Source organism: Rutidosis leptorrhynchoides, chromosome 5 (genome assembly GCF_046630445.1).
Source record: "Rutidosis leptorrhynchoides isolate AG116_Rl617_1_P2 chromosome 5, CSIRO_AGI_Rlap_v1, whole genome shotgun sequence".
NCBI classification, from domain to species: Eukaryota; Viridiplantae; Streptophyta; class Magnoliopsida; order Asterales; family Asteraceae; genus Rutidosis; species Rutidosis leptorrhynchoides.
The window spans coordinates 96,545,819-96,569,482 of NC_092337.1; the positions used below are offsets into that span (position 1 = coordinate 96,545,819).

Here is a 23,664-nt window from a genome sequence, read left to right on the forward strand (position 1 = left end):
TAAAAAGTTGATTAAGGTTGCTAAAAAGGTAAATTAACATATTAAATCTCATCTTAGGCTTCCCTTATAAAACCAACACCATCTTCATTATCTTTCTTCAACAATCTCGTTTCAATTCCTCTCTCTACCTTTCTTACTTAGTCTCTCTAATCTTCTCTCTCTCTACACTTTTTGAGCATAAAAAAATTAACAAATAAAAATTAATACATAAATGGATAAGAAACCGTGCAATTCTTCTCAGGACGTCGAAGTTCGAAAAGGGCCATGGACGATGGAAGAAGACTTAATTCTCATAAACTATATAGCTAATCATGGTGAAGGTGTTTGGAACTCTCTTGCTAGATCAGCCGGTAATTAATTAAGATTTGATATTAAACATTAATACGAATATTATTAGATTAAGACTTGATTTTTAGTTAATTTGATTAATCAGGTCTTAAAAGAACCGGAAAAAGTTGCAGGCTTAGATGGTTGAACTATCTTCGACCTGACGTTAGGAGGGGTAATATCACAACCGAAGAGCAAGTCTTGATCATGGAGCTTCATGCTAAATGGGGAAACAGGTTTGCAACTTCACTAATATAATTTCATTTCATTCATATATAATAATTTAAATTTATATGTTAATAACCTTTTTTATTTTGATAAATTAATCAACAACATTTTAACACGATTAATCAAGTATAATGAGTCAAATTAATCATTTTTAATCGACTTCTTTTACTCTAATTCGTGTTTCATTCACGTACTGAGTAATTAATTTCATATTTTTTGTGTATCGAATTAATTAAATTCATACAACACAACGGTCACCAGAAAAGAAAAAAAAAAAATCAGCTCTAATCAATATTATACATTTTTTAGCCCAAAGATAGCTTAATAGTTAGAGTCTTGATATCATTACAATATAGTTATGACTGATTTTTACTGAGATGTAATTAAGTTATCCTGCAATCTTTTTCGACAATGTCCTTGGTACGTCACCCAAAATTATGTAGGTATACCCGGAGATCATGAGATTATCTTGAGATAGATTAAGCCATATAATAAATATAATAGTAGTTCTAATTTTTTTTAAAGGCAAAATAATAATAATAGTTCTAATTATAAAATCTGAGAACTTTTTTTAATTCGTCACATGTCTAAATTTCATCACATCGAGTCAATTGATTCCAACTTGAAATCTGCGTTCAAAATTGATAGATTCCCGATTGTTTTGGCTCATCTAGACAATGTGGCGGTCCTTTACGTTCGTTCAGACTTCATATATAATGGTGCATTCAGATTTTTATTAAGTTCTTAATTACAAATTGAAGAAGAAGAAAAAACTACCTTTTGCCATTTTAGTTGTGTATCACTAAAAATATCCATATTTTTGTATTTTTTATTGTAAGAAAAGTAATTTCAAAATAAAATACCTACATATTTATTCTCTTATTTATTTCTTTACCTTAAAACAAAAAAAATAATAATAACAATAATAATAATAAATATATAAATGATATAAAAACATGTGAAATGATCTCTGATTTATAAAGTTCGAGGTTTAAATCTTAAATACAAAAATAAGAAAAAGAAAAGTTTCCGAACAAGTTTTCTTTCTTGGCAATTAAAAATGTTTAAAAGTATTTGCCCAAAAAATCTTTATAATTTCATTTACTCACCACAAAAACAAAAACACGTAGCCTTTTCTGCTTTATCACGAACGCATGGATGCTTTGTCGAATGAATCTTCGGACCATCGACAAGACGAATTTCGGGTTACAAACTTTTGCTCGAGAATTTTAAAAAAGATTAAATTTTTGGCATGCTAACTTCTTTTTATTCGAGTATTTTGATGGGAATTTGCTACATTTATGAACCAAACTTGAGTTGAATCTCCTATAAATATACATTGCATGAACAAAAGTTGATTTGATGAAATATGAAACGTGGAACATGGCGACTTTAAATTTGCATCGTGGAACATGTTGTATGTTTGGTCCTCTATATGTATTTTACACCATTGTTGTGGGCCTTATACAAATCTATCTCAGTTTTTGGATATATAAATATATAAATTCGAAGTTTTTGTTTATATCTTCTAACTTAAACTTATTTTAAAGTGAACAGATTTTACATTTTTACACGTATATCCATTCAAAACTATAAATGATTACTTTAAACTATGTTTATGTGAAATTTGGCATGTTACTCCTGTTTAGTTCAAAAACACTATTTAAAATGATCTTCTTTAGCTCTTTTTAGTTTTATCTTAGTCTTAGGAGTTACGTAGTATAATATTTAAATGGTTTATATGTAAGGTTTTATATCTTCATAATATGTTTCAAGTTCAACTTTGTTAGTAGCATTTTTTTTAGTGACTAAGAAAACGGTCGGGAATCGTAACAGGATGCCCCTGTTAGACCGTATACATGCATCCGAGAGTCTCGTAATTATGTATGCATCCGTCGGTACACAAGTTTTTACACATCTATTTATATATGCTAGTACTTGTTAGCATCTATTTTAACATTAGAAATTATTATGTTTAATTTTTAGGTGGTCAAAAATTGCAAAACATCTACCGGGAAGAACAGATAACGAGATTAAAAACTATTGGAGAACCAGGATACAAAAGCACATCAAACAAGCCGAAAATTTTAGCGCGCAAACATCATCAGGGCACACGTATCAAGCCACAACGAGCTCAACACAAACATGTAACGCTATAAATCCAATGGAGTCAACGTACTCACCACCGTACGACAATTTTCAAGAACTTTCAGGTCCATTTCCAACTGAAACAAATGAGAACATGTGGAGTATGGAGGATTTATGGTCTATGCAGTTACTAAATCACGATTAAACAGTTTTTAAGTTAAACATTTACAACAGTCTTATAGCTATAGATTATATAGAATACAGTATAAACATATCAACTCACAAGAAAGTATAATATGCTTGTTCGACTTTTAATCACATCATCTATATGGTCTTCTGTATCGACTCGTGCATGTATTATCATAAGAGAGTTATTGAAGTCCTTATATTTTCTCTAGTATACAATAAATTAAACCCGAGATTAATATGATTTTAAATTATCTTAAACGTACGTAATTACTGTATATTTATGTATATAGTTCACATTTTTCTTTGATGTGTGTATTATACAATATTATTCGATAGATATACATTTTCTTACTTGACATATATAATCAAATATATATATATATATATATATATATATATATATATATATATATATATATATATATATATATATATATATATATATATATATATATATATATATATATATAAAAGGTAATGGGCCAAATTAATATTTTTCTTACTAAAAATAAACATGCTATTACTTCATAAATCATAAAATCTATTTGATTTGACTTTTGAAAAGTATACAATCTTTTGAAGCATACAATCATCAAAGTTACTGTTTTTGTTTAAGTTAACTGAAATGGGTGTATATATTTAATTGTTCCTTAGTGTAATAAATTTATTTGGGTAATGAGTGGGGTTATTAAGACTTAAGACTTATGTTAACAGTATTTTCTTCATTAATTTTAGTAAATTTAATACTGCTAAATTTGGGTTGGCATTTATTTTAGCTTAGCTAAACGACGAATAAGAAACATCTACCGAACTAAACCAGTAAGAGTGTGACACGTAGAAAGATGTGGAATGATCTTCATTTCTATTTTCGGAAAGTACAATATTTGCTTTCTATTTTGATCACAACTGCGGCATGGGTTTGTGAGTGTGGAAGGGAGACGTAAGCCTAACTTTTTGTGACTATTTAAGGAAAGTCTTCACATGTATTGATGCCATTTTTTCTTCTAAAGTAAGGATTACTACGCCGTACTCCATTAAATTAAATTTAGAAAACATTCATCTCTAATAAAAGACTCAAAACTAATATATTCAATCCAAACAAAACTACTCGCTAAAAGTAAACATGTTAGTTCTAAAACTATAACTAAATTTATCTAACTCTAATTAAGCCATATAAGAAACACAACACCTAAACCAAAAAACATAACTAAACACACTGTAACATGACATCAAAGGGATGACCAATATAAAAACATATGCAAAAAAAACATCGAAATTCAACAAACAACCAAAGCAGCTGTATCATCAAGCTTTGGAAGCCCATTTTTGGCTCCCCTCATCAGGTTGTGATGTCATCCCATCTATTTTGGCAATACAAACACCTTGCCTCCTGATTTGAAAAAGGAATAAGTCAAGATGTTGGAGGATTTATCGCTAATAAGTGTATCCCGTGACGGGGGAAGTAAGCCTCGAACCGCCAAACCTTGAATAAAGCTTATATGATTAGAACCCGAAGAAACCGCCACTTGCTCGTCACGCGCTCAAGTAACAAGCTTGGAAAATTCGGATCTTTTACGCAAATAAACAGGCTCAAGTATATGAACATCCACCTCATCAGCAAGAGGTGGAATGTAACATCCCGCCTATTTCCATTTACTTTTCCGTTATACTAATTTAAACTCCGTTATATGTTTATAACATCTCCCGTTAATACGCGTTTTAAAATATTTCGTTTAGGTAATTTTTGCACCCGACTACAAACTCGAGGGACTAAAATTGACACGGGGCAAACTAGTTGACTAGGTCAACTAGTCCACCCCAATCACCACCATTCAACCATCTCCATCTCCCTCTCTCTTTCTCTCTAGCAAGAACACACACACAATTACCAAATTCATTCAATCATCATCTAAATTCGATCTAGGAGGCTTACAACAAAATAAATTACATATTCGTGATCCTCTCTTCATCCTCTTCATTTTGGTACCAACTTCATCTCGTTTGGGTAACATTTCTAAAACTCTAGATTTCTCTAAATTCGTGTTTTTGACTTGAAATGGTGTTAGTTAGTGTCTATGGCTCATTGTGATGTCGTGTATGTAATTTGTATGCTCGATCTTGTTATTTGGTGTAACTAGCATGAACACTTGAAATGGGTTAGTTTAACCTTTGATTTTGAATGATAAAATGTGTTTAGATGTTAATGGTTGTGTGTTCAAAGTGTTAGTTACTTCATTAACTTCGTTTTGGTGTGTTGATTGACATGAAAACCTTACATTAACATGATTATTGGTTTTGAGATTTTGGTTAGGGTTTGATAAGCTTTATATGAACTTTTGATGTATCAAATGCTATGAAATATTGTTGATAAGTGTTTTGTTGCAACGTGTGTTTGATTACCTTCGAAACGGCATATCATACATGTAAATTGGTTACCCGAATCATGAAATGCGTTTTTAGAACTTGAACCTTTGATTATGAACGTTTAATGCGGTTTTGGGTTGTTGTAGGTGTTAAATTACTTGTTGAAATGTGTCTAGTCGTTTTCTTCGTCAAATTACCTTCCCAACGGTATAAAATACTTGACTTGATTGTTTGCGGATCATAAATTGTGTTTATTTGGTTTTTGGTTCGTGTACATAGAAGCTTACTGCATCTGACTGGAATACCAATCTGGACGCCGTCCAGACATTTGGACGCCGTCCCACTTTTCAAAGCTGGACGCCGTCCAGATATTTAGACGCCGTCCCAGCCTTCAAAGTTGGACGCCGTCCAGACAATCTGGACGCCGTCCAGATACGCTGACAGGCCTCTGTCTTCGTTGGTCATTTTTCGAAAAATGTTTACTATGCTACGCACCTCCGATTCACATGTAACTTGTTCTAACATGCTCATATATGATTAAAAACTTCAGAAAAATAGTTCGGGACCCGACCCGAACGTGTTGACTTTTTCGTTGACTTTGACCCGACCTAAGTTAACTTTTAATCAAACTTAACCAAATGTCTGTGCAATCATTCTAACATGCTTTTATACTTGTACCTTGCATGAAACATGACAATTTGATTCACATGCTATTATGATCGAGTCTTAACGAGCCATATGACTAATTGAACATCTTTGACCTATCGTGTTTACCGTTATTGATACAACCTATTGTTTAGGTCAAGACTAACATTGTTCTTTGCACACGTTTACTTGTTGAAGTACTTTACTACTCGTGCACTCAAGGTGAGATCATAGTCCCACTTTTACTCTTTTGCACTTACATTTGGGATGAGAAAAACATAAACGTTTCTTTTTACTAAGTGAACACAAGTACAGGAAAACAAACATTCTACATACGAGTTTGAACAAAAATCCTCAATTCGATTATCATTAGTTACACTTGCCGGGTGTAAGCGAGAATTTATGTTATATGGCCATATGGGTTTGACAAACCCTCATTCAAACGGTTCGCTACCGTTTACGAATGAAATGTATTTTCGAGAAACAGTGTATGTTCTAACACTATTGTGATGGGGTTCTATGGAAGGAATGTTAAGCATTGATAATTGGGTGCTCGTGAAACAAACTTTTGGAATGTATTACTATTATCTCATGGTTGCAAATCTTGTGGTTCACTTGTACCTACTTACTCAAACCTATGATTTCACCAACGTTTTCGTTGACAGATTTCTATATTTTTCTCAGGTCCTTGAACGATACATGTTACATGCTTCCGCTCATTATTTTGATACTTGCATTGGATGTCGAGTATATATGCATACATGGAGCGTCTTTTGGCTACTTTTAAATTGTGTCGCATAAGTTTCATTTGTACTTATAACTTTGTAACGTAACTTGTGGTGGAACTATTCTTGTAAACTTTGAACAACCTTTACATTTGAAATGAATGCGACATGTCTTTTGGTCAAATGTTGTTTTGAAGACTTATGACCATGTGACGGGACCTAAGTAGACGGCGCCGTCAATGACGATTTTGTCGGGTCACTACAGATGGTATCAGAGCGTTGGTTGTAGGGATTTAGAGTTCATTGGTGTCAACCTCGAGTCATAGGGTACATTAGTGAGTCTAGACTACAACCGACATATAGACTTGAAGTAGGAATTACTTGACTACTTGTGCATTTATACTCGGACGCTTCTACTCATATCTACTCTTAGTTCATCTTAATCTCACGTTGTTTAATTTGATTGACACGCCACCTTGACTTTATAGAATAATGTCGAATGCACATATGAATCAGGGTAATATAATTGCCGGGATTATATTACGGTGACTCATATGAACGTTCCGACATTATGACATAAAGAATTTAAGGCGAGTCGAGGAAAAACTTCTCTTTATCTTTATTCTATATCACGGTTAGTATTATTGAGAATACTAATCAATGATATTCTTGTGTCTTGAAGGAACAATGGCTCCTCGTCGTGTACGCCGCAATGAAACTCCCGAACAAGCTCTCGAACGGATGATAGCCACCGCCGTAGATGTGGCCATGGCCGGTCACTCATCCAACAACAATAATAATAACAACCACAACAACAACAACAACAACAACAATGGAGCCGGTAACTCAAATGAGGGATGCTCCTATAAAGCTTTCATGGGGTGCAAACCTCACACTTTTGATGGAACCGGGGGACCGGTCGTGCTCACCCGATGGTTTGAACAAACGGAAGCCGTCTTTATCATAAGCGGTTGTCGGGACCAAGACAAGGTCAAATACTCCACTCACACCTTTGCCGGTGTCGCTCTTACATGGTGGAATACTTATGTACAATCGGTGGGTACCGATGAAGCTCACGCCCTCTCTTGGGCCGACTTGAGGGAAAAGATGATTGTCGAATATTTCCCTCGTGAAGAAACCCGAAGGCTCGAACAAGAGCTAAGAACTTTAAAGGTGATCGAAAATGACCTCAAGGCTTATAATCAACGATTTTCTGAACTAGCCTTGATGTGCCCAAATCTTGTGAACCCCGAAGCTTTAAGGGTTGAACTTTACATGGATGGTCTTCCAAAGAGTATCAAACACGGAGTAATGTCATCCAAACCCACTAATCATCAAGAAGCCTTGAACATGGCCCGCAAATTGATAGAAACGGTTGACGAAATCGTAGTTCCGGCACCTAAAGCCGAGGACAAGTCGAGTAACAACAAAAGAAAATGGGAAGCTCCCCAATCAAGCAACAACAACTTTGCCAAGAAATCTTTCACCTCCGACGGCAAGAAGGGTTATGCCGGAAATCTACCTCTTTGCAACAAATGCAACAAACATCACTTTGGCGAATGTAGTAAGCTAATTTGCCATCGGTGCCAAGGAATTGGTCATAAGGCCAACGATTGTAAAAGTGCCACTCCCGTCGCTCGAAAGCGGCCCAATGCACCAAAGACGGGCACTTGTTACGAATGTGGCCAAACGGGTCATTATAGAAATGCATGCCCGAAGAGGAAAGATAACCCCAATACGCGCGGCCGAGCTTTCAACATCAACACCGAGGAAGCCCGAGATGATAATGAATTAGTTACGGGTACGTTTCTTCTCAACAACACTTATGTTACTTGTTTATTCGATTCGGGTGCCGATAAGAGTTTTGTATCCAAGACTTTGACTCATTCTTTTAATATTCCACCACGTCCACTAGATACCACTTATACCATTGAAGTGGCCAACGGAAAACTATTGAGTGCCGACACATATTACCGGGGGTGTACGTTAAACATTTTGGGTAATGAGTTTGAAATCGACTTGATACCCATGGAACTAGGTAGCTTCAATGTAATAATCGGTATGAATTGGCTAGCCAAAATGAAATCTCACATCCTTTGTGATCTTAACGCAATCCGAATCCCTATCGAGAATGGTGAACCTTTGATCGTCTATGGCGATAAGAGTTGCACCGGACTCAACCTCGTTTCGTGCATTAAAGTTAGAAAACTACTCCGTAAGGGTTGTTTTGCGATCCTTGATCACGTTAAGAAAGTCGAGTCCGATGAGAAGCACATCGATGATGTGCCAATTGTTAGTGACTATTCCGATGTATTTCCCAACGAATTGCCGGGTCTTCCACCTCATCGACCGGTTGAATTCCAAATCGATCTTATTCCGGGAGCCGCACCAGTAGCACGTGCACCATATAGACTCGCTCCATCCGAAATGCAAGAATTGCAAAGTCAAAACCAAGAACTACTTGATCGTGGTTTTATCCAACCTAGCCATTCACCTTGGGGCGCTCCGATTTTGTTTGTTAAAAAGAAAGACGGATCCCTACGAATGTGCATTGACTATCGTGAACTAAACAAATTGACGGTTAAGAACCGATATCCTCTTCCTCGCATCGATGACCTCTTTGATCAATTACAAGGGTCTTGTGTATATTTAAAAATCGATCTCCTCTCGGGTTATCATCAATTGAGGGTTAAGGGGGAAGATGTCTCCAAAACCGCTTTCCGAACTCGTTATGGTAGTTATGAATTCCTTGTAATGCCATTTGGTCTCACTAACGCACCGGCGGTGTTCATGGATCTTATGAACCGCGTGTGCAAACCGTATCTTGACAAATTCGTTATCGTGTTCATCGATGATATTTTAGTCTATTCAAAAAGCGAAGAAGAACACGAGGAACACCTCCGACTTGTGCTTGAACTTTTAAGACAAGAACAACTCTATGCCAAATTCTCCAAGTGTGAATTTTGGTTAAAGGAAGTTCAATTTCTTGGTCATGTTGTAAGTGACCAAGGTATTAAAGTCGATCCAACGAAAATCGAAGCCATTAGTAAATGGGAGACTCCTACTACTCCTACTCATATCCGTCAATTCTTGGGTCTCGCCGGATACTACCGTAGATTCATCAAGGATTTTTCTTTGGTTGCTCGTCCTCTAACCACGTTAACTCATAAGGGAAGAAAATTCGTTTGGGCAACCGAACATGAATCCGCATTCCAAATCTTGAAAACGAAGCTAACCACCGCTCCTATCTTGTCACTTCCCGAAGGCAATGATGACTTTGTTGTATATTGCGATGCCTCGAAACATGGTTTTGGGTGTGTATTGATGCAACGAACGAAAGTCATTGCTTATGCTTCTCGACAACTCAAAATTCATGAACGAAACTACACGACGCATGATCTCGAACTCGGAGCCGTTGTCTTTGCACTTAAAATGTGGAGACACTATCTTTATGGAACCAAGAGTACTATCTTTACCGACCACAAAAGTCTCCAACACATTTTCGATCAAAAGCAACTAAACATGAGACAACGAAGGTGGATTGAAACCTTAAATGATTACGATTGCGAGCTTCGTTACCATCCCGGGAAGGCAAATGTAGTAGCCGATGCCTTAAGTCGAAAAGAAAGAGCGGTGCCTCTTCGTGTCCGAGCCTTAAACATCACCATCCACACAAACCTTAATAGCCAAATTCGGGTAGCCCAAGATGAGGCTCTCAAGGATTAAAACCTTTCACACGAGCTCTTGAACATTCTCATCTCTCGATTCGAAATTAGGGAGACCGGACTCCGATATTACGCCGGAAGGATTTGGGTGCCTAGTTATGGGGACCTACGAAGCCTTATTTTAGATGAAGCCCATAAGTCACGATACTCGATTCACCCCGGTGCCAATAAGATGTACCACGACCTTAAACAACTATATTGGTGGCCGAACATCAAAAGGGACGTAGCTACTTATGTTTCCAAGTGTTTGACATGTTCCAAAGTCAAAGCCGAACACCAAAGACCGTCCGGACTACTTCAACAACCCGAGATCCCGCAATGGAAGTGGGAAAGGATAACGATGGATTTTATCACCAAGCTACCAAAAACGACGGGCGGTTATGATACCATTTGGGTTATTGTTGACCGTCTCACCAAATCCGCACACTTCCTTGCCATGAAAGAAACGGACAAAATGGAGAAACTTGCACAACTTTACATTAAGGAGATCGTAGCCCGACACGGTGTACCTTTATCGATTATCTCCGACCGAGATGGCCGTTTTGTTTCTAGATTTTGGCGTACATTGCAAGAAGCGTTGGGAACGCGTTTAGACATGAGCTCCGCATATCATCCTCAAACCGATGGACAAAGCGAACGCACAATTCAAACCTTAGAGGACATGTTACGAGCTTGCGTGGTTGATTTCGAAAAAGCTTGGGACAAGCACTTACCTCTCGCCGAGTTCTCTTACAACAATAGTTATCACGCGAGTATTAAAGTCGCACCTTTTGAAGCGCTATATGGCCGAAAATGTCGTTCACCTCTTTGTTGGGCCGAAGTAGGCGACGTATAAATCACCGGACCCGAACTCATTCACGAAACCACCGAGAAGATCGTTCAAATCCGAGATAGGCTTCGGACGGCCCGGAGTCGTCAAAAGAGCTATACCGACAAACGACGCAACGATCTTGAATTTCAAGTCGGTGACCGAGTAATGTTAAAAGTCGCACCTTGGAAGGGTGTAATCCATTTTGGGAAACGCGGGAAGCTAAATCCGCGGTATATTGGTCCTTTCGAAATCTTGGAGCGTATTGGAACCTTTGCTTACCGTTTAGATCTTCCGCCTCAATTGAACTCCGTTCATCCTACCTTCCATGTATCTAACTTGAAACAGTGTCTTGCCAAACCCGATATCGTCATCCCTCTCGAGGAACTTACTATTGATGACAAACTTCATTTTGTGGAGGAACCGGTTGAAATTATGGACACCTCCGTCAAGACATTGAAACAAAGCCGAATCCCGATTGTTAAAGTCCGTTGGAACGCCAAAAGGGGACCTGAGTTTACTTGGGAAATACAAGATCAAATGCAAAGGAAGTATCCTCATCTATTCGTGAATTCGGAAACGCAAGATCTCGAGGAAGAAACAACGACTACTACGCCTACTTAAATTTCGGGACGAAATTTCTTTTAAGGAGTAGGTAATGTAACATCCCGCCTATTTCCATTTACTTTTCCGTTATACTAATTTAAACTCCGTTATATGTTTATAACATCTCCCGTTAATACGCGTTTTAAAATATTTCGTTTAGGTAATTTTTGCACCCGACTACAAACTCGAGGGACTAAAATTGACACGGGGCAAACTAGTTGACTAGGTCAACTAGTCCACCCCAATCACCACCATTCAACCATCTCCATCTCTCTCTCTCTTTCTCTCTAGCAAGAACACACACACAATTACCAAATTCATTCAATCATCATCTAAATTCGATCTAGGAGGCTTACAACAAAATAAATTACATATTCGTGATCCTCTCTTCATCCTCTTCATTTTGGTACCACCTTCATCTCGTTTGGGTAACATTTCTAAAACTCTAGATTTCTCTAAATTCGTGTTTTTGACTTGAAATGGTGTTAGTTAGTGTCTATGGCTCATTGTGATGTCGTGTATGTAATTTGTATGCTCGATCTTGTTATTTGGTGTAACTAGCATGAACACTTGAAATGGGTTAGTTTAACCTTTGATTTTGAATGATAAAATGTGTTTAGATGTTAATGGTTGTGTGTTCAAAGTGTTAGTTACTTCATTAACTTCGTTTTGGTGTGTTGATTGACATGAAAACCTTACATTAACATGATTATTGGTTTTGAGATTTTGGTTAGGGTTTGATAAGCTTTATATGAACTTTTGATGTATCAAATGCTATGAAATATTGTTGATAAGTGTTTTGTTGCAACGTGTGTTTGATTACCTTCGAAACGGCATATCATACATGTAAATTGGTTACCCGAATCATGAAATGCGTTTTTAGAACTTGAACCTTTGATTATGAACGTTTAATGCGGTTTTGGGTTGTTGTAGGTGTTAAATTACTTGTTGAAATGTGTCTAGTCGTTTTCTTCGTCAAATTACCTTCCCAACGGTATAAAATACTTGACTTGATTGTTTGCGGATCATAAATTGTGTTTATTTGGTTTTTGGTTCGTGTACATAGAAGCTTACTGCATCTGACTGGAATACCAATCTGGACGCCGTCCAGACATTTGGACGCCGTCCCACTTTTCAAAGCTGGACGCCGTCCAGATATTTGGACGCCGTCCCAGCCTTCAAAGCTGGACGCCGTCCAGACAATCTGGACGCCGTCCAGATACGCTGACAGGCCTCTGTCTTCGTTGGTCATTTTTCGAAAAATGTTTACTATGCTACGCACCTCCGATTCACATGTAACTTATTCTAACATGCTCATATATGATTAAAAACTTCAGAAAAATAGTTCGGGACCCGACCCGAACGTGTTGACTTTTTCGTTGACTTTGACCCGACCTAAGTTGACTTTTAATCAAACTTAACCAAATGTCTGTGCAATCATTCTAACATGCTTTTATACTTGTACCTTGCATGAAACATGACAATTTGATTCACATGCTATTATGATCGAGTCTTAACGAGCCATAGGACTAATTGAACATCTTTGACCTATCGTGTTTACCGTTATTGATACAACCTATTGTTTAGGTCAAGACTAGCATTGTTCTTTGCACACGTTTACTTGTTGAAGTACTTTACTACTCGTGCACTCAAGGTGAGATCATAGTCCCACTTTTACTCTTTTGCACTTATATTTGGGATGAGAAAAACATAAACGTTTCTTTTTACTAAGTGAACACAAGTATAGGAAAACAAACATTCTACATACGAGTTTGAACAAAAATCCTCAATTCGATTATCATTAGTTACACTTGCCGGGTGTAAGCGAGAATTTATGTTATATGGCCATATGGGTTTGACAAACCCTCATTCAAACGGTTCGCTACCGTTTACGAATGAAATGTATTTTCGAGAAACAGTGTATGTTCTAACACTATTGTGATGGGGTTCTATGGAAGGAATGTTAAGCATTGATAATTGGGTGCTCGTGAAACAAACTTTTGGAATGTATTACTATTATCTCATGGTTGCAAATCTTGTGGTTCACCTGTACCTACTTACTCAAACCTATGATTTCACCAACGTTTTCGTTGACAGATTTCTATGTTTTTCTCAGGTCCTTGAACGATACATGTTACATGCTTCCGCTCATTATTTTGATACTTACATTGGATGTCGAGTATATATGCATACATGGAGCGTCTTTTGGCTACTTTTAAATTGTGTCGCATAAGTTTCATTTGTACTTATAACTTTGTAACGTAACTTGTGGTGGAACTATTCTTGTAAACTTTGAACAACCTTTACATTTGAAATGAATGCGACATGTCTTTTGGTCAAATGTTGTTTTGAAGACTTATGACCACGTGACAGGACCTAAGTAGACGGCGCCGTCAATGACGATTTTGTCGGGTCGCTACATGGAATACCACTTCCACTATCTTCGTCTACCAAAGAACAAACCAGATAGTGTGTCCCATCCGTATTTAGGATCAATTTCAAATTAAAATGATTCTTTCCCTCAACCCCGATTGAACTCGAAGCACAATCCATGACTGTAACATCCACAGCACAAAGAGTTCCGAATTGAAGACCACCATCAACCGTAACGCCTTCCCCGTATTCATCTAACTCATCATTCACGATCTCATGTTTTACGTTGTTTTCTTCAAAACTATGAACCTCGTCAACCCCTCCAACTCCATTATCGTTTAAAGCATCAGTCACAATCTCGGCATGATGACCGTAATAAGGATGTCCCGAAAGAACGCTACGATTTGAAAAAGCCAAAAGATCGGCCGGTAACACCTTCACGTCAAACTCCGATGTTGCAAAAAAACTCATTAACCCACACGTTGCATGCTAAGAACACATCGTCTTCGAGATCAACCTCAATCACATCGTGCAAATGCTTCGGGTTCACTATTTTGAAGAAAGCGAAAAACAAGCCGACAACACCCAAATTACAAGCATTCGCAAACTTTAACCTCACCAAAAAGGCTCACAATTTTAATGGCACTCTCGGCCAAAGCATAAGCAACCAGTATACCCTTTAGTTCGAACCAAGTAAACCAAAATAATTCTGAGCCAAGTCCTTAAACGGGGTCACAAACACAAAGTCGTCTGAAGTCGAAGAAAGGACACTTTTAAATTCGTTTGCACAGGCAAATACGGCACCAAACTGACCTACTTTGGAAACCAAGTTAATTGCTACATTATTCTTGATCAAGAAAGCTTGAAGCTTTGCATCATCTAAAGGGACCAAATCAACAACCAAAATTCTTAACTCTAGTTGATCTGTCACTAGCTTATTCGCTCCGATTTTACACTGAAGCTTAACCGACATGGAGAAACGGTTACGACCAGGGTAGATCGAATAGCTAGATTAGCTCGCCGACCAACCAACCCACAAAAATAGGTTGACTATACAAACGTGAAAATATCATATAAGCTCATTGTTAAGATTTAAGTCCATCAAATATATTATATAAATTCACATATATACCCGCTTAAAAGGATAATCATACATAATCCCATTTTGAACCCTTAGACCCATAAGATGTATTCATGCTTATTTTACTCTTTCTATGAACTAGGCATTTCCTCATTCTTTTCCTGTGTCTCATTACGATAAATATATGATATATATTTATATTTATAATTTATAATATTTATATAGTTATATCCATATGATACGCTTTTTTACTACGATATATATATATATATATATATATATATATATATATATATATATATATATATATATATATATATATATATATATATATATATATATATATATATATATATATATATATATATATATATATATATATACACATTAATATATACTCCCTTCATTTTATAAAAAGTGTCCACATTACTATTTTATTTGTCCCAAATTAGATATCTCTTACTCAAAATAACACTAAAAACAGTGGCGGATCTAGAAATCTTTGTCACTGGTAGCACTAAGGCCGGTCATATTTTTTCTACAGATTTTTTTGTTCACAGGGTGGAAAATTAATCAAAAAAATAAATAAGTCTCAATTATTTTTTAAGATATTTTAATATATTATTAATATTATCAAATTTGCCGATCTACATTAACAAATATCATACTTCATCCGTTCCATTTTAAATGTTCTCAAAGAAATTTTTGATAAACTTACGATAGTTAAGTGAAGTTTTGCTCTTATTTTCATGGTAAAAATGACTTAGTCGTTATTTACTTTCTTTCTTTTTTCCCATTAAGCTCTATATAAATATAGTTAATAAATCTTTAATATACATCCATAAAGAACCTACTCGGTAATAACTTCAAATTACTAACTTTATACATATGTTATCTCTTACGGAGTATCATTTGTAGTTTGAAAAAAATATATAAAGGGCATCTTAATTTTAAAACATTATCAGTGTGATGAAATTTTTTGTACCGTACTCTTCAACAAGTAGTCTATAGGGGTTAAACTGTAAATCTTATTAAGTTAAAGGTTGAGTTAATTATATTTGTTATAAATCAAGTACTAAGTATTGATAGATTTTATTAGATTAAACTGCAGAAAAATGAGTAAATGGTACAAGTGGGTCCAGTCATCATCTTCTCCAAACAATTATTTCATCTACAAACTTTGCAGATAAGTATTTCAAATGAACTTCGTAGTTTTTTTTTTTTTTCTAATTTCACATCTAATTACACCAGATTCATATTTAGATACATCAAAGAAAGAATAAGTCGTTGAGGGCACCAACATAGATCCGCCCGTGGTTGCACCACGCCGGAGGTCACGGTTGCACCACCACTTCTGGCTATACCTATTACTCTTCACCACCAAGATCCACTGGTAGCACGTGCTACCAGTGTCATACGAGTGGATCCGCCCCTGACTAAAAAGTCATTAAGACTCCATTTCTACCTTTTTCACATATAGAAGTCATCAAAACATTTACTTATAATTTATTCCCCCACTTACTTTGTTAAGGTAACTAATTAATTCAGATAACATATCAAATGGAGTATAAAATAGACATTTTAACAATATAACGTAAATTTGAGTTTTTTTGTTGAGACAATTTTTGTGGGAATGAAGGGAGTATATATTATTCTATTACATACGTTATCTTAATAAATCATGGATATATTATACTAGTATATGGAGTAATAAATATGTATATAGTAAAGGAAATTAGAGTTTATGTTATCATAAAACTTCAACCCAAAAAAAAAAAAAGATTCAATCATTTAACAAGCTAAAAGAAGACAACGATTTACCCAATGTGGTCAGTATAGCCATCGTGATTCGACATGCAAAAATCCGCCCAAAAAGGATATGATCAAATATCAACCATCGACGAGCAAAAGGTATATCAATTTTTCATTTCATTTTATTTACATATCCAAAAATTGAACCTTCAAATGTGTTTTTCATATGTACGTACGTGATCATTGATAGTAGTAATAAAATATCGTATATATTTGAGTGAGTGTATAATATATTGTTAACAACTGAACATATGATAATTAGCGAATGTGTATATGTAATACCCTTTCAATAGTAGCATGCTTTTTCTGCTCGATTTTCTCGAGCGCGTTTGTGGCATGACGAGCCTTGAAAGCCTTGAGTCTTATTATATGTAATTCTTATATGGGGTAAATTTTTCATTGTTGTAAGAGATGTGAAAAGAATACGACTCATAATATATGAGTGAGTGATATTACTCATTCACGCTATGTTTCCCACGCAATATCTACCTTGTTTTACTCGGTTTTCGTTTTCAAAGTGCTCGAAAAGCTATGATCTGGGGTTTTATCGCGTTCTGAGTGATATTGCAGTTCTAAGTGTGAATTTGGTGTAAAATTGACCAAAGTGTGCAAATGTATCAAGAAAACTGCAAAGTGCTCAACTTGGCAACAAAAACGACGTTCCATCATCAAGGAACGCCGTTCCATCTTCAAGAACGCCGTTCCAAAGCCAAGAACGACGTTCAACATGGGAAATTTACGGAAATGGAAACAGAAAAAGATGGCATTTGGAGCACGATTCAAGAACGACGTTCTTAGTTAAGAACGACGTTCCACATTTAAAGAGCCCAAGAACGACGTTCCTAAAAGAGGAATGACGTTCCTCTGCATTTATTGGGCAGTTTTTGAAGAGTATAAATAGAAAGAGTTGAAGGGTTTTATAAAGAGAACATTCAATAGAATAGTTAGTTCGTGAAGGGTTTTAGTTATTTTATTGAGTTTTCATCATCTATTTCATTCTACATCAAGGATTTGAAGATTGAATCAAGATCTAGGGCTTATTCTTCATCATCTTCATCTTCTTCATCTAGTCACTTTTGTAATTTCTTAAGTCTGGTACAATCTACTCTTGTTTATTGCTTAATGAATTTTAGATTTACTATTATAGCTTTTATTGATCTTATTCTAGCCATGATTGGCTAGATTTTATTATGTGCACTTGTTTATGAAGCTTGATAGCTAAGAATTGTTCATATCTATGTTATTGATTGTGTTTAGATGAATATTTGAGTTGATAATTGTGGTTTGTCATTAGAATTAGTCACAAAATCCTTCATTATGCTTGTTTTGGACTTGACTTTGATTATATGAGTTGTGTAGCATTCAAAGGAATTTGATTAGTGAAGCAACGTGTAACACTTAAGTGTTCTAGACAATCAAATTGGGGCTTTCAAGGGATTGGGGTCTTAGTTTGGAATAGTTTTCAATTGGTCCTTAGTCAACATAGTGAAGTTGGTTTTCTTAAGGGATTTTGACCATCAAAGGGTTTTAGGGTACTTTAACCTAGGCTAAGTACTAATGACAATTGCATGATTCAACTAAATTCAATTCATGCAAGCTTATGGGAATTAAGTGCAGTGGCGGAACTTGAAACGTTTTGTCGAGGGGGCGAAGCCATTATCCTATAATCATATTCTGGTGTACTTCTTTAAATACAAATATAAAATGGAACCATCATTATAAACATATAAAAACATGAAATGTATTTTTCTATTAATCAATTGAAATTATCAGTCAACATTAGAAATAATTTATATGGAGTATTAACGATGATCAAGAAGTATATCAGTATATGGTACTGGTACCGCAAGGCTCTATGACTTCCTAATGGTTATGGTTATATTCATTAAATACATATTTTGGAATCAAACTTCCATACTAAAACGAAGATATTGTTTTATATTTAATTTAATAAAATTACATAACATGGCATTGTATATTCTTGAAAAAACACTCAACAATAAAAAAGACTTGAAAATAATAATATATTGACCAAATATAAGATAAGAAAACTCAATTAATTGATTGCTCAGCTTTTCAAAAAAAAATTAATTGATTGCTCTAGGTCATACATAGTACTCCGTATTTCATATTTATGTTTGACCATGTTTGTGTTTTCATATTATCTTGAGAGGGGATAATACAGAGACATATATATTTTTTTACCACATTTAATAGGGAAAAACTAGTTACAACAAAAATGCTAGTAGGGGCAACCACCCCCTTTTGTCTTAGAAAAGATCCGCCCCTGATTAAGTGAACAATAGCTCTTAAGTGATCAAATAACATCTAGTAGGGATAGTAGTCCAAAGTTTGAACACAATTAGCTCTTAAGTGATCAATAGAACAATCATAATGCTTCAAGTGGATTAAGCAAGTGTACATGCATTTAATGTTGATATTTACTTAATCACTCTTAGTTTTAGTTTTAATTTGCAATAGTTTTCTTAATAATTTTCAAAATTCAAAACCCCTAACCAAACAAACCTTAGGATGATTACGAGTTTTCACCGATTCAACTATCAATCACCGCTCTCTTGGAAAGAACCTTAAACGGAAAACTTGCTAATTACAACTACCGAGTTATTGTTTCTCGAATGCTTGTCACATAGTTGAGTCCAAGTTTAAGTATAAAATTTGAAGACAAAATACATGTTTGTGAAACGAGCATCAAACTTCTTGGTGCCACTTCCGGGGAGCGGTTAGCTGGTTGTATCTTTGTTTTAAGCTTTTAATCATTTGATCCTTTTGTAAGGATTTATCCTTGCAAAAGTTACTTTACTTGTTTTATATATTATTTGTGTTTGGAGAAACGTTTGTGTTTGTGTTGTGATCGAAGGTTAGGTACGTTGGTGTATGAAAAGGAGATCCCAAAAGGATAAAGAGTTCAAACATCCATTTTTCGTTCCGGAGAAACACGTTCACGGAGTTTACAAGCATAGAGAAGAAAGGGTATTAAGGAAAAATTTCGAGGTTTTGCCATTTTGTTTAGAAAAGATGGATGGTAACGGTCAACCTATTTATCCCAAGGGTAATCCATTTGGTCATGCTATTCCCAACAACCCACCGCCGGTTAATCAAGAACAACAAGATGATCCAAATGACACGCCAATGTAGAACGCTAGGTTGGTTGCATCTACGGTGGTGCCTCCGGCTATTACTAAACCGCCCATCGGGGCCGATAATTGGAAGATCGAGGGTAATTTCTTCACAATGATCAAAGATGTGCTATTTCATGGGTTGATGGAAGAAAATCCTTTAAAGCACATTCAACAATTCAACGATATTTGTGATCTCTATAAGAACAAAGATGTTACCGATGATGCTTACAAGTTAAGGGCATTCCCCTTTACTCTTCAAGGTGATGCGAAAGTTTGGTTAAGGAATTTACCTTCCGATTCTATTGGGACTTTTCAAGATTTAAGCGATGCTTTTATCAATCACTTCTTTCCACCATCAAAGGCGGAACGACTTAGAATGGAGATTAATGCATTCACTCAACGGAGTGATGAGTCTTTGTATGATGCATGGATACGATTTAAGAAGATGCTAACAGCTTGCCCACCACATGGATTGACTAAGAAGGAGTACATCAACACGTTCTACAAGGGTACTAATCTATTGACGAGACAAAATCTCGATTCCTCCGTGGGAGGAGTGTTTATGTATAAATCACCGAATGCGACCGAAACTTTGTTGGAAGACATCTCGGTTAATACTTACGAATGGACCCCTTCACCTCGAGATTTGCCAAGGAAAAGTGTAGCTCAAGTAGAGAGTGACAACGGTCAAATCACGCTTGCAAGCTTGAATAATCAATTTCAATCATACTGGAAAGAATTGAAGAAGTTACAACAATCAATAGTCGTTATGCAAGTAGGTTTTGAAAGATGCGATGGACCTCACCTCACAAAGAATTGTCCTCAAATCAACCAATGCAACTATATTGATTTGAACTGTATTCCCATGAATTCGGATGCTCATGTCAACTATGTGAGTAGTCAAAATTATCAAAGGAGCGGTTCATCAATCCAAGGCTACTTCAATCCTAACCAAAGAGAAGTCTCCTTCAACACTCAAAACAACCCGCCACCCGAATTTACCAATTAAAACCGAAACCAAGGTTACAACCCAAACTATTACCAAAACCAAAAACAACTTCCAATCACAAAACCAACAACCTTATAACAACCAAACAAATTCAAGTTACCAAGGCAATCAAGGCTATCAGAACAACCAAGGTTATCCCTAATCACAAATTAACCAAGGTTACAATCAACAACCTCAACAAAACACTCAACAATCCCAACCTTCAAAGAGTCTAGAAGAAATCATGCAAAATTATATAAAGAAGGCGGAAACTACCGAGGCATTTTTGTTAAAGGAGAATGAGTTCTTGAAGCAACAATTGAAGCACCAACAAGCATCATTTCAAAACCAAGAGAGTACCGTTGGAAGACTTTCAAACCAAGTCGCCGAAATACCTCAAGGCACTTTACCTTCAAACACTCAAGTCAACACGAACAACAACTATAACAATGACCGAAACAACCAAAACCAACACAACAACAACACAAGGGTCATTCCTATTGAAAGTACCAACCAAAACCCTAACTACCCAAGCCGAAATGAAAATGTCAATGCCATAACCACTCGAAGCGGTCTAACCTTGAATGAAGGAATTGAAGATCCCCACCCACAACCCTTTATCACCCAAGAACCACTACCAAGCTTTATTGAAGAGGAGATCGGGGTTAGTAAGGAGAATGGTAAATAAAAGGTCTACTCAATCGGAGTTAAGGGTAATGATGACAAGGGTAAGACAAAGGGTAATGAGCCTTTGAAGGCTACTAGACCGGTGTCATATCTAAAAGCTTTAACAAAGGACAAGTTGGCGGCTCAATATAAGAAGTTACAAGATATGATGAAAAATGTTTTGGTCAACTTGCCAATCACCGATGTGCTCAAAGGAATGCCAAATTATGGATGCTTCATCAAGGAGCTAATCTCTCAAAGGGGTAAATATCAAAATGAAACATCTTTCTTTATTGAAGAGGAGTGTAATAAGATTCTTGTATCGAGGCCAAGGATTCCTAAAAAGTTAGGAGATCCGGGAAAATTTGTTTTCCCTTGCAAGTTTGGTGACTCGGAAGTGTTCAATGCACTTTCCACCTTGTGTGCAAGCATTAACCTAATGCCCCATTCACTTTACGAGAGACTTGGCCTTGGACCTCTCAAGCCTACCCGAATTAGGATAAGATTTTCCAACCATTCGTTTGACACCGCTATTGGCATCGTCGATGACATCTTGGTTAGCATTGACACCTTGGTATTCCCAGTTGATTTTGTGATCATGGAGATGAAGGGGAACCTTCAAGTCCCCCTCATCTTAGGGAGACCATTTTTATCGACCGCCGATACCATCATTTTGGTAAACGCAACCAACTCAACATTGGAGTTGGTGAAGAGTGTGTGACTATTAATATCCGGGAAGCTATGAAGCAACCGAGTAACACTGTTGATGATGAGTGTTATGCCTTTGACCATGTTGACCTTTGTGTAGATGAAGAGCTTGAAAAGCTTTTAGAGGCTGATACCACCGGGTTCAACCCACTTTGTGATAATGAAACTGTAGATTTAGAGGTCGACTTTAGGGATTTGATGAATGTTAATATTGATGAATGTGAAACTGAATGTGAGACCACTCGGGAAGAGTCACTTGAGGCTATTCCTAACGAAGATAGATTTCGAATCAAGTCTTCATGGGAAGAACCTCCCACTCTTGAGCTAAAAGAGCTCCCCGATCATCTTGAGTATGCTTATATCAAAGAAGCAAGCCAACTCCCAGTGATTATCTCTCCGAGACTCACCCAAGACCAAAAGACACAACTTGTTTCACTTCTTAAGCCTCATCACACGGCGATAGCATGGAAGACCACGGACATCTCGGGGATCAATCCATCATATTGTACACACAAAATCCTCATGCAAGAGAATTTTAAATCGGTTTTCCACAAACAACGGTGGCTTAACCCAAACATGAAAGAGGTAGTTAAAAAGGAAGTGATTAAATTGTTAGATGCGGGCCTTATCTACCCAATCTCTGACTCACTATGGGTGAGTCCCGTTCAAGTGGTGCCTAAAAAGGGTGGGACCACGGTGATCTTAAATGACCATAAATGAACTTGTCCCGACCCTTATCATCACGGGATGACGGGTATGCATTGACTATAGGCGTCTAAATGATGCCATAATAAAGGACCATTTCCCACTCCCATACATTGATCAAATGATCGAACGTCTAGCCGGGAGAGAGTTTTATTGCTTTCTTGAAGGGTTTTCGAGATACTTCCAAATCCCGATAGAACCCTAGGATCAAGAAAATACTAACTTTACGTGTCCCTATGATACATTTGATTACCGAAGAATGCCTTTTGGGTTGTGTAACGCCCCGGGACATTCCAAAGATGCATGTTTGCTATCTTTTCAGATATGGTTGAGGACACAATGGAGGTATTCATGGATGAATTTTTGGTGTTCGGAGACCCGATTGACCATTGTCTTCAAAACTTGAATAAAATGTTGACTCATTGCGAAAATGCAAATTTAGTTCTATATTCGAAAAAATGTCACTTTATGGTCAACGAGGGGGTA

The 23,664-nt window shown here is 36.4% G+C and overlaps 2 protein-coding genes and 1 non-coding gene across 3 annotated transcripts; 1 reads left to right on the forward strand and 2 right to left on the reverse strand.

Moving 5' to 3' along the window:
* Window positions 1-309: 309 nt before the first annotated feature.
* On the reverse strand, window positions 310-546 carry LOC139850246 (uncharacterized). Its single transcript, XM_071839829.1, has 2 exons — window positions 451-546; window positions 310-348 (listed from the first exon to the last, which is right to left on the reverse strand). The coding sequence occupies exons 1-2, from the start codon at window positions 544-546 to the stop codon at window positions 310-312; spliced, it is 135 nt and encodes a 44-aa protein (XP_071695930.1).
* Window positions 547-2,414: 1,868 nt separating this feature from the next.
* Window positions 2,415-2,848, forward strand: LOC139848854 (MYB-like transcription factor EOBII). The gene is made up of 2 exons (XM_071838542.1): window positions 2,415-2,431; window positions 2,542-2,848. Exons 1-2 carry the CDS (start codon window positions 2,415-2,417, stop codon window positions 2,846-2,848), a joined length of 324 nt encoding a protein of 107 aa, XP_071694643.1.
* Window positions 2,849-20,478: 17,630 nt separating this feature from the next.
* Window positions 20,479-20,585, reverse strand: LOC139851037 (small nucleolar RNA R71). The gene has a single exon (XR_011760401.1). It is a non-coding gene; the product is annotated as a small nucleolar RNA R71 (small nucleolar RNA).
* Window positions 20,586-23,664: the final 3,079 nt, after the last annotated feature.